A 15605-nucleotide genomic window follows, 5' to 3' on the forward strand; every position below is an offset into this window, starting at 1 on the left:
CCGGTATGCTTAAAGGAAATTGGAAGTTTGATGTGGTCGGATTTGTTGCCTACTTTCCAAGATATGAATCCTCTTCTTCCTTTGTTGCACGACAGTCTAGATTCAGAGTTTTTGCTGCACGACATCTACTGATGGATCGGCTAGAATATGGAAGGCCGAAGATGGTTTGCCTTGCACTACTTTGACTCGCAGATCTGTATGATTTATTAATTTGAAGGTCCTTGTTTTTATTTTGCACTGTTGGTCCTTTGTTAATTCTGTGAAATATTTTTCCACAGGACGAGAAGATTGAACTGTGTCGGTTCTCTAAGGATGGAACTAAACCCTTTCTATTCTGTACTGTTCAAAGAGGTACATTTGTTTGTTTCTCTTAGACAAAATATCATTAGTAAGTGGTCCTCAGACGCCATTTAGCACTTAAAGGCTTAGTTGTTTATATACCATGAGTAAATGGTGTCAAAGCAATTCTGGGAAGGGTGGTTGTGCTGATGTCACCTGCCTTTTTTTTTCTCCTCTAGTCTGTAATGGCAGGTGATTATTGATTTCTTTTGACTGTACTTGCATATCATTAGGTTTGGTGTTCATTGGGCAGGTGATAAAGCTGTTACTGGTGTTTGGGACATAAGTACATGGAACAAGATTGGGCACAAACGACTCCTCAGAAAGCCCGCTGTTGTAATGTCCATCAGTTTGGATGGAAAATATCTTGCTCAGTAAGTAATTGAATCATGCTTTGCCTTGCTGCATTGATAGATATATGTGGCGCCTTGTTTTTCTGATTTCTATTTTTTACCCTTTTAGTGGTTTGAGGGGAGATGAGAAGCAAAGAGTGTACACTTTTGAGCATATGCTCACCAAGCACACACAAAATACTTTATCTGTGTGGTTAATGTATAAGATGGAGACAGATGGTTATTGTGCTTCTCCCGATGAATACTAAATACTTGATCACTCCATTTACAGGAGATGTAAAATGTTAGCTGAACACAGACTATTTATTGTCACCAGATATTCAAGGCAGTTTCAATGGAGTTGTACCTTACAGGACTTTGATTTAAATATCCAAGAATTCTTAATGCACCTTTTATAAACCATAAATTGAAAGTCACTTGGACATTTCTTGAATAAAATACAGTGGGCCCAGTTTTTTTTTTTTTAAATTTTGGTTGGTCAGTGGTCCAATTAAATGTAGTTATATTAAACATACAACTATTTAGTTTTTACCATCTACTTTTGGTCGCCACCATCAGATGCTTAGATGTAATCAATTGGCACTTGGATGCCAGCATTTACATTTTGTTTCCATCAACACTTGAACTATGGATGAATATTCAACCATGTGGCATGTGGTATCTTGAGAAAGTGGACGGTACTTGATCAGAAACATCTTTAAGAGTGATTGTTAGTTTCGAAAGCTTTGGTAAAGTTTAGGGGCGATCATGGCAAATTATGGAATCCCAGTATTCTGCGATGAGGGGTAGACCCGAAATCTTCTTTCTAAAAGTGAAATTATTGAAATGTCTTCCTGAATTTATAGGGGAAGCAAAGATGGTGATATGTGCGTTGTTGAAGTGAAGAAAATGGAGGTTAGCCATTGGAGCAAGAGGCTACACCTGGGAACCTCCCTTACATCACTAGAATTCTGTCCTATTGAAAGGTAAGCTCCTTAAAGCTTCTTTAAGATGTAGGAGTGAATGCTTACCAGTTTTATTTGTTTTTCTACATTCTCTGCTGAATATTTTAATTCTCTTAATACTCAAGATGAGAGGGTGTTTCACTCAGAGTAAGAAGAACAGAAGTTTTAGGTTAGAACTCAACACAATTGTTTGGTGGATTAGGTAATTGAGCATTTTATGTTACTGATGCTTATTAGGTCAGCAGCTGCATCTTTATATGTCTTATTGTTTAGAATTAGGAACAAGATCATATTTGCTCGCAGATTTTCAGTGATATGCCACTCAGCGAATTGTTGAATTTCGTACATTGTAGTAACTTTTAAAACAGATTTCAGTTATACTGTGATATGAAGTTCAGAACGATACATATCCCTGTCCTTTTATTTTATATCTGTACGGTTGTTGACATAGTGTTTAGCTGCACTGCGACACAGCTCTATATATATATATATATATATTCAGTCAATTCATTTGGTTGGTGGGATGAACTTTTTCAGGGTTGTGATTACTACTTCTGATGAGTGGGGTGTGTTAGTGACCAAGTTAAATGTTCCTGCCGATTGGAAAGGTCTCTCTCTCTCTCTCTCTGTGCACCCCCCCTCTTTTCTCTCTCTCCAAGACACACAACACGAACACAGCATGGGGGACAATTTTAGCTTGTGTTTGTCAACTGCGCACATAATTACGCACAACTCACAACTCATTGAGGTATAGATGCGTGCGAAGCACAGGCAAGTGGAAACTTAAAGCTAACCAGTCTCTCTTTTTTATCCCTTTCGCGTGCAGCATGGCAAGTGTATCTACTACTTTTGGGTTTGTTTTTGGCGTCTCTTGTTGCGTTCTATATCTTCTATGAAAACTCCGACTCATTCTGGGGCTTCCCTCTTGAAAGGATCAACCTGCAAGACCTAAGATCGGCAGTGTTCTGGGGATCCCAAGTCTGCTGATGATCAAAATATGTGGGGTGAATTTGGGCCATTGGATATGTGAGCAAACCGCCGGTTGTGTCGTGCTGCAAGTCTCCAGAAGGAGCTGCAGCAGCCAGTGGTCTGAAGAACTCCATTTGATTATTGTTACACAAAGGCAATTTGTTTATAGGTCTTTTTGGAACAAAATGTCCGCCTGGGCGTGAACAAGCGGCATGGGACTGACACCGTTGCTTTCATTATAGAAGTCTCATCAAAGTCGAACTAATACGAATTTTGATTTTATGCTTTTGCAAGTAATTACGGAACCATACTTCCCCTTTTCCCGACTGCATTTTGGATAATGCCATGATAAGGCGAGGCGAGGCGATTACCCTCAGGCGACGGTAACCATCAGTTGCCTGATCCGTATCCAAACGCTTCACCACGAGAAGGTCCGAAAAGTGACACAGGAAGCCTATTGTAGGCAATGTAATAGTATCGCCGCATGATTTACCTGTATCATGTGATTTTAGATGCATAAGCACCATGCCACCATTGACGACCGGGACATTTGCATTTTTATTGTTAAGTTGGGGCACATGAAACCTTCTGAATAAGAGTGAGTTGTTCTAAATTTTGTATAGGTTTCACCTACATTCTATCTTGCATAGTTTGGAAGTTGGAATCTACATTGTCATACATTTTAAGATTGATTCTAATGTCTATTCGAATTCTGCCCATATTAATAATCGAGCGATTATGGTCAATCATCACCTTTAATGATTATTAGTCAATACTAATCAATCTATCATAACTTATATTTAGACACGTGAAAAATATGAAATATTGATAAAGTAAAAGTCACAGTCATGCAATGGAAACTTAGACTAGTAGTTCTATATTATACATTTATCACCGGATGCCCCCACAAGATCATGTAAAGACATAGATATATATTAAAAAAAAAAAACACACACACACACACAAACTTATTCTAGGTTCAATATCCAAGTTTCTGGTTCCAACTACCTACAATTAATGGTGAACGATTTCGTATTTCGTAGAGGTACTACTTGAAAACTATCCATTGGAACAAGTTTTTTATTTTTTAAAACCTGAAACATATTATGTATACTCTAGAACCTTGAACTTACATTGTTATAGATTTTAGGGTCAGTTACAGGATCTACTCAGATTTCACTTATATTATTATTTAAATGATTACAATTCATTAACTATACTTTATACTTAGACATTCGAAAAATACGAATAATAATAAAGTAAAAATCTTAATCATATAGTGAAAACTCATATTAGTGCTTTTAGATTATATATTCATTATTGAATAACATAGAATATCGGAAGATTACATGGAGAGATGGACAAAAAAAATTAAAACTTAGTTTTGGGTCTAGGTTATAGATTTCACGTTCTAGATTTTGAAACTTACCTGTCAAAATAAGTTTATCATTTTTTGTGGATCTTAGAACATATCTTGCATGGAACTGGAATTCGCATCGGTTTAGTTTTTAGATGCTGAATTCCATACCAAAAAATGCTCTCCTACGTCCCAATGATTGTATATCTCCCTCCCTCTGAAATATCTGAAATGCCCAACCTATAGAGGCCAAATCAGCCAAAAAAGAAATAAAAAATAAAAATGGAAAAAAGGGATGGCGGACACGTGGTCCACTCACGTAAATATCTGGCAATCGACACGTAGCAAAAATATCAAGCAACGTTACAAAAAGAAAAAAGAAAAAAGTGATAATCGAAGGAAATCGGGATCGGCATTGCGGGAATCCGCGGAAAGGCGCACCCTTTTTAATCGCTCCTCGCCCCTTCCCTTTCCTGCTACGTACCTGTCAAAAGAATCAAAACCTGTCTCCCCCCTCCGAGAAAATATCACTTCCACAGGCCACTCTCTCTCTCTCTCTCTCTCTCTCTCTCTGTTTCTGAAAAGCTGATCCAATCCAATGAACTGCCTCCAGAATCTCCCGAGGTCCTCGCTCGCTCGCTCGCTCGCTTGCTCTCACTCCTTACGATCTCGCGCCCGCGCTCTTCGTCGCGGTGATCGCCTGCTTCGGCTTTCTTCTCTGGGAAAGTTCGTTTTCTCACCGGCCTGAGTGACTCTGCAGATGGTCGCCCTCGCCGTCGCGCTCCGGATTCGGATGCCCCCGCCACGTCAAGCCGCCGCCGCCGCCGCCGTGCTTTCTCAGGATCACCGTACGCTGCGCCTCGCCTCGCCTCGCCTCGTTTCTTTTCTCTTCTTTTGAAAAGTTCCGAAAGCTCCCGTCGAGTTCTGTTCGGCTCGTTCCGGACTTCGCTACTCTGTTCCCGAATCTCGAGTACTTGAGATTGAAATGCGTTAGTTTAATTAAATATTAAATCGTGCTTTATTTTCAGTGGTTTAAGTTTTCAGAAGAGTTGGCAGTAGTGATCCTACAAAATCTTACGTGATATCAGAGTCTAAGTCTATCGAAGTCTTGATTTTCAAATCTTTTTAAGCCTTTATTTACCTCCCCAAAAGGTCATGCTTGTAAATCTTACAAAGTGAATGGATTGAATCGGTGGTGCAGGGAGCGGTGGATAGTGCAGATCGCCCGAGGAGCCTGGCTTTGAAGGTAAGCGAGGAGGAATCCGCTCGCTTTTGAGCGGTTGAAGAGCTTGAGATGGGTTTTTCTTTTTTTTTTGCTTTGATTATGTTCTGTTCTGTTGCGCGGCTGCTTTTTCTTCCTCGGTTCATGTGATTTGCTTTAGCGTAGGCGGTGTCGGGATCTACACCGAGCACGGAAATGAGCAGCTCTGAAGTGGAGGAGGAGAAGTCAGAGGAGTATAGCTCCACTATGACAGAAGCAATGGGTGCTGGTAAGTGTGTACCAGTAATTGGGAATTGTTGCTATTGCGTTTTGTTTGATAGAATGGCGACTGAGGAATATATACTGGAAAAGTCAGTTGGAACCTATGGGGTTGCCATATCAATCCTTATGCCTCATTCTTCACCGCCTGCACAGAGCCTGTGTGATTTGCGGACTTCATTGTCATTTCCGCTAGTTACATTGGCAGACTAGTCACATAAACCATCCTGTCCTTCTCCAAGGAGGTGGACTTCGCTTTCGGATGGCTAGTTTAGTGGTTTCTTTCAAAATGCCTCCTTTTAAGTTAATGGTACTCTGGATTTGTTTGTGTCGAGCATCTACGCTTGCGACTAATGATTTCTTTCTAATACAGTCTTGACTTATAGGCATGAGCTAGGAATGAACTACAACTTCATCCGACCAGACTTGATTGTAGGTTCGTGCCTACAGGTGATTCGGATGTCCATCATGAGTACCGCCTAAGTTTCGCTCGCTCTGATTTAGAGTATTTTCTTCCGCTTAGTATACTAATATTCAAAGCTATTCCAGGCTCCAAAAGATGTGGACAAGCTCCGTGCTATTGGAGTGAAGACCATTTTCTGCTTGCAGCAAGACCCAGATTTGGAGTATCCTCAGGAATTTTGTTTATGGAGTTTTGTCTTGAATTAATCTTATACATGGTAATGGTGTAACGACAACAATGTATCGTTTAAGAATAAGCACATTTTGTCCCCTTACTACTATCTCCAGATACTTTGGGGTTGATATTAAAGCAATCCGAGACTATGCTGAAACATGCGATGACATTCAACACTTGCGGGCTCAGATAAGGTTTGTCTAGAAGGATTGCTGCTTATGATATATTAAAGCAGTTCTCCAAGAGGCATGAGATTCAACTGGCTTGCCGGAGTCTCTAGCTACGACTTGGCATTAGACTTGTTCTTCAATCCATGGACTGCTCACTTTGGGCTCTAAGTCCATCCCATGTATCAACGTCTTTTCTTCTTTTGAAAGTTGAAAGGCAAAAAGAAGAGTTTTTGTTGTGCTCTCAGTGCCTTGCGTTAGTTGCACATTCTCAAAATTTGATTTGAGTACATCAGTGGAGACAAGGTTCATAATCATTATGGTGTTGCTTTGATCCATTTGAGAGATAACTGTAAAATTGCTTTGGGAAATGCCTTTTTCTCTCCTAGTTATACTTTATGTGCATTATGTGAAAAATATACAACTGGTGACTTATATAGCAGTTCAATTTGATCGTAGCAGAGATTTTGATCCATTTGATTTGCGGATGCGTCTCCCAGCAGTAGTCAGCAAACTTTACAAGGCCATCAACCGGAATGGAGGTGTCACATATATACATTGTACTGCCGGACTTGGAAGGGCTCCTGCTGTGGCGGTATGCCTGATGTCCAGTTTCTTTCTTGAGCAATTTTATCCACTGGTTGTTTGTCTGTTTTTCTCTCATCTCCTTCTCTCATTGACCACTCTCTTATCGGTGAAATCTTGATTGAACCTCATGGATTGACTAACTGCACATCATGCCATCCTTCTTACAGATTATCAGTTGTTTGGCTTTTTTCTTGCAAAGAGAACATGATAATTTCAACAGTCTGTCTATTTCATTATGTTCAACTAATATTCCCTTTGCTCTAATTATATACTTCAGTTGGCATACATGTTCTGGGTTCAGGGATATAAACTCGGTGAAGCTCACAGATTATTACAGGTAATAATTCCTTGCAGTTCTTCGGCTAGTAGTGTCAACTTGTTCCTTGTGTGGCACACTTACATTTAAAATTCCGTACTTTGTATGCTCATTTTACTTCATATTGTCTAGCCCTTTTTCCTTGCTACATGGAAAGTTAAATCCCTCTTTCCTTGCTACATGGAAAGTTAAAATTGCTTTTAGAACTATAACAGGATGCCAGCAAACCTTGATTTGCTGGTATCTTACTCTATCAATAAAATTCCAGTGGAAGACTGTGAGATTGCTTTGTGCATTGCGATATATGAGAATGCTTTTTGCACTAGATACAATCGTTGCTAGATGTCACTAAAATTTATTTAATGATGACCGGAAGAAAGCTTATGCCGCTAGGTTTCTTGTATGTCTGACTCTGCTTATACTTTTGGACATCTTGCCCATACTTTATTCTATGATGTAACAGTTAGCTTCGAACTTGCTGTACTCCATTACATTGTTGAGGTACCTGGCAGTTGATCTCCTGAGCAAGGAAGTTCTGGAACTTAGATATTTTGGGACTTTGATGGCAGCATTATGAGCATATTTTGCTTTGTACTTTGTTGTGTTTTATCTGTCATTCAGCCAAAAGGAGAGTGTAGTATGGTATGGGCAGTCATGTATTTTCTCTCGAATTGCCTCTTAATCTTGGAGTTATTTTTATCTTGCAGAGCAAACGTTCATGCTTTCCCAAGGTGTATGCCATAAAAAGTGCTACTGCTGATATTGTGAGTTTATTTTCTCTATATACTCTGAAGTGTTTAAGCATTCACATCCTTCCATCCTATATGTTGATGGTTTATGTTGAGATTTTCATAGGGGGTCAGCTGTGTTTTGAGAAGTAGACCAAACTAGACTAAATTCACTTTGTTCTTATCTAGAATTAAATGACACCATTTTTTCATTGGAACTAAAGATGGTGTCTTGTGTTTTGTTGATACATGCTAGTTTTAAAGTTCTTGCTTTTTGTCTTGGTGCTGCCAGATCTTCTCTTTTAGAGTAATAATGGCAGATAATTTTTACTCCAGATGTTTTAAATGTGCTGTTTTGGCCACTGGAACTTAGTGCTGACATTACCAGTTGCCTTTCTACTTATGGGTTTTATAAAGAAATTGACACAGATGGCTCTTGGAATAAATAAGCGGATCTCCACTATTGCTTACAATTTGTTAACATTCAATCAAATTCAGATAATTGAAATCTTTCATTGCTGTTAATCATGCACATCTTCACTTCCTTTGCTAAAGGAGAATCTCCATGACGGGATCATTTTTCATGCAATTCAGGTTGATGGACTGCTGTTACTCATGACAAGTTCAACTCATTACCTGTTTTCTTGATTAAAGTTTACAGGCTTTAAAAAGAAGCCAATCAGCCTGACATGGCAAGGTTACAACTCTTCCATTGTGGAAGTTTCTGGACTTGATATTGGATGGGGCGAGGTATCAGTTTTTCATCTAGTGAAAAATTTTGCAGTTCAAGAATTTAGTTCACTTTGCCAACGCTTCAATTGCACACATGGATGTAGCTTTGGAAGAAACCAATACCCCCACAGTATTGTCCTGGCTCATGTACTTGATACTTGTAGGGTATCTCAGAATCTAGAATTTTTACAGTATTTGTCTACATTACCCCATATTCCATGTCCTTTTATCTATTGAAAATGCTTATCTGATTGTTGGATACTCCCATATTCCCCAATAATTAACATTTTCCTATCCTGGCTTTTTTCTTATGCTTTTTCAGAGACTTCCTTTGCAATTTGATGAGGAACAAGGACTGTGGAAACTCACAAGAGAACTGCCGGTAAGTTTAATCAGACAATGTTCCTGGCTCATAGTAGTCCTGCATTTTGAGTTCACTATATTATTCCTGTTACTCAGTTGCTTCATGTTCCGTATAACTTTTGCACATCAGTTAACTCCAATTTAAAAATGCTAATCAATTTTTTGTCGACTCTGAAAGACCAAGGTTTTAATTTTTCATGGAAAAGATCTGTTGAATTGCACTTGGAATGATGGCATTAAAATTGACTCTCGCGAGTAACAGGAAGGAGACTACGAGTACAAGTACATCGTTGATGGTGAATGGACGTGCAACAAACAGGAGCTTCTCACTTCTCCAAACAAGGATGGCCATGTGAACAACTATATCAAAGTGAGGTCCAGTCAGTAGCTGCAATGTATATTTGTCTCTAGCTGCTCATGCCTGTCTAATGATTCAATCTTTGGTGGCATGAGCAGTTTAGTACTATCTATTCCACTTCTTCCTCAGTCTGTTGGAAATTTTGTGATTATCCAGATGAATTATGAGCAATTGGAAAATTTTCTTTTGCTTCTTGTCTCTTTCATTTTTAAAATGATATTTGCCTTTATGGATCCGATGGAACTTCGAAACATTTATGATATCAATGTGTTAAATTCTTTCATGCAGGTCCTTGGTGATGATCGTAGCAGTGCCGGTGCAGCACTGCGAAATAGGCTGAATGCTGATGATCCTGATCTTACAAGAGATGAGCGTCTGCAAATTCGACAATATCTCGAAGCTTACCCAGATGAAGAGTAAAAAGTCGCCAGCAAGTTAACTCCACGGGCCCCGACCCTTAAGAAAGGAAGAAAGAAGAGTTCTCCGCCGGGAAGAAGCAAGCTCATTATTTCTGGAAGCTATTATACAGGAAAATAATTCTTCTTTTGCAGGGAACGTCCTATATATATCATATAAGATAAAATTAGTCTATCAAATGGTGAAGAAATAAGGAATTTTCAGTGTACGTGACTCTCGAAAGTTCTTTCAGCTTTAGCCCATGAAATAAGGTCATGTTTATAACCTGTGTATAATCAGATGCGCTTATGAACTTAGATGAGCACATTTATGAATAAAAATAGTCAGAAGTACAAGTTTTGCATCTTTTGCTGTATGGAAATCGGACGCGTGGGTCATCCCGTTCTCTCTGTATTCCCATTCCAGTAACTGTCCTCCGTGGATTTCGTAAAGGCCACTCCCGCCTGATCTTAAAGGAAAAAACATCAGTCCGATTCGAGCGCGACTGAAATGAGTTCCCTGTTTGAATCGGAACCTTCACTGCCGTTTTTTTTCAGACAGAGAACGGGCCATTCACTGAACTTCACCTTGTGGCGTATTTTGCCCCTGAAGTCCACGAGCTATTCTGCTCGTCCTTTCACGGGCATAGAGGGGCATGCAGCTTCTTCCACATAACAAATTGAAGACCGAATATTTCATCTAAATGCAGTGGAGACAAGTGCAAGATTCATAGCGTCGAAGCTTGCATCCAACAGTCGGAGTCAATCGAATGATGCAAGGTACAAATATACTTAAAACATCAATACATTCTCTCTTCTCTCTTCTCTCTTCAGTTGCTCATCAAATGTAGACTACAACAATTCGTACATGTATTTCCTAAGCTTCTGTCGTGCCTAACTAGGCGCAATGCCTCCTTAACCGCTTCTAATTTCATCAGAAGAACCATAAATTTCGTCTCCTTCATAGACATACGAGGAAATCGGAGCAATGCTGAGAACAGTCATGTACGTTCTTCTATCATCCTCTCTCCTTCCTCCTTGCGTCTCATCTTGTCTACTCCTGGTAAAGTTGCCCCCCTCACCGATGCACATGGCACTCGTCGGAAACGGCTTTGGAGACGTTTTTGCAAGCCTTCCAGGTTGCTGCTATGGCATACTGTGAAACCGGCATTGGAGTTCCGCAGCTAATCCACCTGCAGTCTCCAGTTAGCTTAGCATGCACACAATTCACCAGTTTCCAGAGTAATCTTCGGCTGAAAACGGAAGGGACCGACTGGGTTGTTATTCGGCATACGGCGCAGAAATGTTCCGCCATCTATGAAATTGCTTTTCCCTTCTGCTTCTTCTGCTCAGCAACATACTCCCTCACGCGTAGAGCTTTCGCCCTCATCTCCGAAATCAGCTTCTCCGTCTCATCAGTTATCTGCTTCGGCAAATAGACCTCCATATAGTCGAACCATTCCCTGAGGCTCATCTTCGAGAAATCTGGGAACTGGCCGCTCTTCCCCGTAGTCTCTTTCGAAGCAAAGCCGATCCCACTTCGTACCTCGTTACTGGGCCCAGCCTCAAGGATAACGTCATCTTCAATCTCGACCTTTATACTCCTTACACCACAACCGTCCTCACCGGAAACTTGCTCTGCCGAGCCGGACCTCTTACTCTCCCCCAAAACTTCGCCCTCATCCGCCACCTGTTCGGCGTCCTGACTCCGACCCACCACCACTTCCCTTTCATCATTTCCATGGACTGACTCCGTATTCGGCAGACCTGCACTCTCCTCATTTGCCACGACATCATCTCGCGCCTCCTCCACGGGATCCAACCTCTCCGCTCTCTCCGAATCACCGATTCGATTCCTTCCCTTTGCTTGCCTCGTCCTTCTCGATCTCGTGTTCCTCTCTTTACCTTCGTCCTTTTTTGTTCCTCCATCCTCCAGACCCTTCTCGACTACGGCACCAGCAACCGGATTGTCTTCTTCCTTCTTTCTCCTCCTAGTCCTCCTCGGACTCACTCGCGAGATCCCCGAATTCTCCCTTGCCGTACCCGCATTTCGCGATTCCGCACCACACGCCTCGCCCTCAAACCCTCGCACTGCACTTGCCTCCACCAATTCACTCTTCGCAGACCAAGCTGGAGCTGCTGCTGCTGCTGCACCGCTCCCAGCTTCTGGTAATTCGGTTTTCCCTCCCCTCCCCTTCGGAACCCTAACGCTCCCCGCCCGGCTCTCCACCACCGGCGCGGCCGCCTCCTTCTCCGAGTTCCTCTCGTTGGCCCTTCGCCTAGGGTTCCGGCGCAACCTCGACTCGGCCTCCCCGCCGCCGCAGCCCTCTATCTTGACGAGGAAGGCAGTGAGCTCACCGATTTTGATGCAATCGCCGTCGCGGAGCACGTAGGGCGCGTCGGGGGCGAGCCTGGTGGACTCGTTGACGAAGGTGCCGTTGGAGGACCCGAGGTCGGTGAGGGCCCAGGCGTTGCCGCCGGAGGGCTCGGGCCCGGCGGCGGGGCGGGACTCGATAGAGATGTGCTTGGAGGAGATGCCAGCGTCCTTGATGGCGAGGTTGTTGCCGCGGAGGACGCGGCCGATCCGGACCGTCGATCCGGGGGGGTACTCTAGGGTTTCCCCCTCGCGGGGTCCCTTGGTGATGTGGAGCTTCAGGGAGAGCGACGCCATTGCCGTTGCTGCTCAGAAGAGAGAGAAAGTCTAGAGAGAGAGAAAGAGGGGGGCAGAGGGAAAAGGAAGATGGAGATTTTGAATTTTTGGGCTCTTTTGAAAATGCTCGGGAGATGGCAGGAAGAGTACAGGAGGTTGCTGATGACGTGCCCCTAGGCCTAGTCCCCAAAAAAAAAAAATTGTTAGCAAAGAAAAAAAAATTGCTCAAACCAAATACCCGGTGCGTGTGAGAACTACTTTTGGGGAAAGTTTTTAGGAAAATACCAATATCTTTGTGAGTTAAAGGCAATGCAACTGTATTTGGTAAATTGTATTTTGAAAACTTTTTGTGAAGTACTTTGAGCAAAATAGTGTTTGAGGAATTAGAAAATTTATAAAAGATCTCGAAAGAAGGGCGTAGTAAAAGTTATCAAATTTTTTTTTTTAAAATTGAACCCCTGGATCTAGGTGGTAAGGTCGTGTATCACGCCTCGACCTCCGGCGACCCCCGGATCGGGGCGGCGATGTCGCGCGACATTGCCTCGACCTCTGGCGACCTAGATCCGGGCGTTGAGGTCGCGGAGGACCTTGTTTGCCTTGGATTTGGGTCACGGCGAGGTCGTGCGACCCAAATCGGAAGAAGAAGAAGCTCGCAAATACCGGCCGCTCGCGGAAGAAGAAGAAGAAGAAGAAGATCGCCGCCACCCTAGGTCTAGGTCGCGGCGACCCGGCTTCGGCCACACCACCCCCGATGGTCGCCTGGCGTCCATCTAGCGATCCACCCCCTTGCACTCGGGACGGAATCGAAGCTCCCTGAGAAGATGAACAATGTCGCATACAAGGGCAAGAATCGAAAAAAATAAAAAAAAAAAAACTCATGAGGACAAATTTGGAAAAAAAAAATATGAACAAGTCCCGCGTGGGCATGCCGAAAAGCCCGAAAGCCCAAGGTCCCTCACCGCGACTTCACAAGGCTGGCATTTGGAGAAAATGGGTTCAAAATTTTTTGCCAAACAAACCGGCATTTGCCCAAGTATCTTTAGGCTCCAAAGGGCTTTGGGAAGTGGTTCCCAAACGGATCCTTACTGTCTGGTTAATTGACTTTTGGTGTATTTTGTACGAAGGGACTTCCGAGTGAAAAAGAAAGAAAATGAAAGCATACGACATTGTTGTCGTCGTCATTCAAATATGAAGAAGATTGAATCACGAAATTTGATAGAAGCGATTGAAGTTAAAGATAATGGAATTGTTGAAGTGGCCTAACCAAGCCAATGTTGAGGTCATGTGACCCTAGGCGATCAAGGATCTCGCAACCCTTCTCCTTTGACCGTCGGCAAGTATGTTTTGGTCGAGAGAAATGATGAATTGCGGAAATGAGGATAAAATAGGAATACAAAAGTATCAACAAGGGCAGAGTTGACAGAGAGAAATTCATCAACCACCAAAGAACATATCGAAGATGCCGAATTGCATGTCTGGTGGGAATTGTATTGTTTGGAGATTTTAAAAAATGCTAACTTTAGCTCAAAAACTTTTGAGAATGATGAATCGAGCTCTTCGAATTTGGTACAATCTTTTGGGATTGTTGATGCAAATCGCACCCTAATTTTTATTTTTATTTTTATCTTAAATCCAACATAGCCTACCATAAATTTATAAGTACAGTTGTCTAGGAAGTAAAGTCATGGATAATTAAGAACTGCCAGATCCATCTTCTTGAGTTAATGCTGTATTTTTGCAATGAACCGAATCATCCGTTTGACTTGTGATAAGTCACTCTCTAATTTTATTTGAACCACCGTTAATTTGGGAGGCCGGCTGCAACTAGAAATATAAAATGGCCAAATCAAACGATCCTAGATCTATAGATTGGGTGCATATATTCGTAAAGCATAAACATAGATGAACTCCTATGAGTGTGAAAAATAGACCCGATTAGTCGATTCAATTTAGTCGATTTAATTGGAATTAATTGTAAAGTCATCCAAAACAAATAAATCATTTTGATCACCTATCTAGTTTCGTTTGTTAAGAATAGCAATTTCTATAAAACCTAGAAAGATTAAGTTAGTGGCTAACATGCCAACGTATTCGGGTGAGCTAGACACATGACACAACCTCCATTTTTTCATTTATTGGAGTGTAAATGAGTTCGGATCACCGGTTCGTATCTTTGCTCACGTTTCGATTAATGCTCTGTGAAATATTTTACATGTCGAATTGTGTATATTAAGAATAATCCAATTTCTAATCATGGTGTATTTTTTATGCGAAATAAATGTGTAATTGCGAGCGAGGTTTATCGCATCATTGGACTAAGGGGTCGCACTGTCGCCGAATGAGATAAACCAATGCACTGTATTTTCTGTCAAATACATATAAGTGGAGGGCACAGAAAGAGAGAATATGCGTGAGCCCATCAGAAAATAACCCACTTTTAGTTTTCCATTGAAACAGCAATTACTTTAATTTAAAGAACAATTATGCAAAAAAAAAAAAAAAATTCATCCTTATCTCTGAATTTAATTCTACATCATATATTGAAATCTGATTTCAAAAATCTAATTTTTCTAAACAGTTAAATAAAAATAAGAATCGAAGTAAATACATTAGGCGTGCGAACGATAAGACTTATTGACTAGGGAAGAGTTTTTTTTTTTCAGAAATAGTTATTTTCTATTTTTATTATGGGGAACAATTTATGAGTAAAAAAACCCGTTTAATTACACAAAATTTATACTTTTGAAATAGAAAAAGAATAGAAATGCATTTTGATAACAAAACAATTTCTTTTTTGTATTTATTCATTTTTTATTCTTGCTCACGGATCACACTCGCCGTCGCCGATCGCCCGCCGGGGGGGGCGGTTGATGGGTCAGGCGGTGATGACAGTGACGGTCGGTGGCCGGTTGTCGTGCGGCGCGGCAAGCGCAACGGTGGCAACTAGATCCGGCGACCAACGGTGGCGGTGGGCGGTGACTAGCGGTGGCTAGCGACTAGTGACCGACAGCGATCGGCGGTCGGCGGCGATGACCGACAGCGGCGGTGGCAATGGCCAACGACCAGCAAAAACCGGTGGCCGGCGGTGGCGTGGCTCGGCGATTGAAGGTGCCCGTAGTAAGAGAGAGAAATAAAAGAAAAATAAAAAGAAAATTAGCCTATTTCTATAAATTGTTCCTGGGAACAAGAAGTAACTTTTTTTTTTCTTCTCTTATATTCCGGCTAAATA

The 15605-nt window shown here is 41.7% G+C and overlaps 2 protein-coding genes and 1 pseudogene across 2 annotated transcripts; 2 read left to right on the forward strand and 1 right to left on the reverse strand.

The window, feature by feature from the left end:
• Positions 1 to 2890, forward strand: part of LOC120296217 — a 3596-nt pseudogene extending 706 nt beyond the window's left edge.
• A 1558-nt stretch (positions 2891 to 4448) lies between these two features.
• Positions 4449 to 10091, forward strand: LOC104454126 (phosphoglucan phosphatase DSP4, amyloplastic). The gene is made up of 14 exons (XM_010068873.3): positions 4449 to 4586; positions 4723 to 4810; positions 5164 to 5208; positions 5350 to 5452; positions 5816 to 5892; positions 5992 to 6068; positions 6193 to 6273; positions 6709 to 6841; positions 7112 to 7171; positions 7858 to 7914; positions 8533 to 8628; positions 8933 to 8992; positions 9236 to 9343; positions 9620 to 10091. The coding sequence occupies exons 1-14, from the start codon at positions 4561 to 4563 to the stop codon at positions 9749 to 9751; spliced, it is 1143 nt and encodes a 380-aa protein (XP_010067175.2). The 5' UTR covers positions 4449 to 4560; the 3' UTR covers positions 9752 to 10091.
• Positions 10092 to 10399: 308 nt separating this feature from the next.
• Positions 10400 to 12502, reverse strand: LOC104454129 (FHA domain-containing protein At4g14490). Its single transcript, XM_010068874.3, has one exon. It carries the CDS (start codon positions 12395 to 12397, stop codon positions 11042 to 11044), a length of 1356 nt encoding a protein of 451 aa, XP_010067176.2. The 5' UTR covers positions 12398 to 12502; the 3' UTR covers positions 10400 to 11041.
• Positions 12503 to 15605: the final 3103 nt, after the last annotated feature.

This window comes from Eucalyptus grandis, chromosome 7 (genome assembly GCF_016545825.1).
Source record: "Eucalyptus grandis isolate ANBG69807.140 chromosome 7, ASM1654582v1, whole genome shotgun sequence".
Classification (NCBI taxonomy): Eukaryota; Viridiplantae; Streptophyta; class Magnoliopsida; order Myrtales; family Myrtaceae; genus Eucalyptus; species Eucalyptus grandis.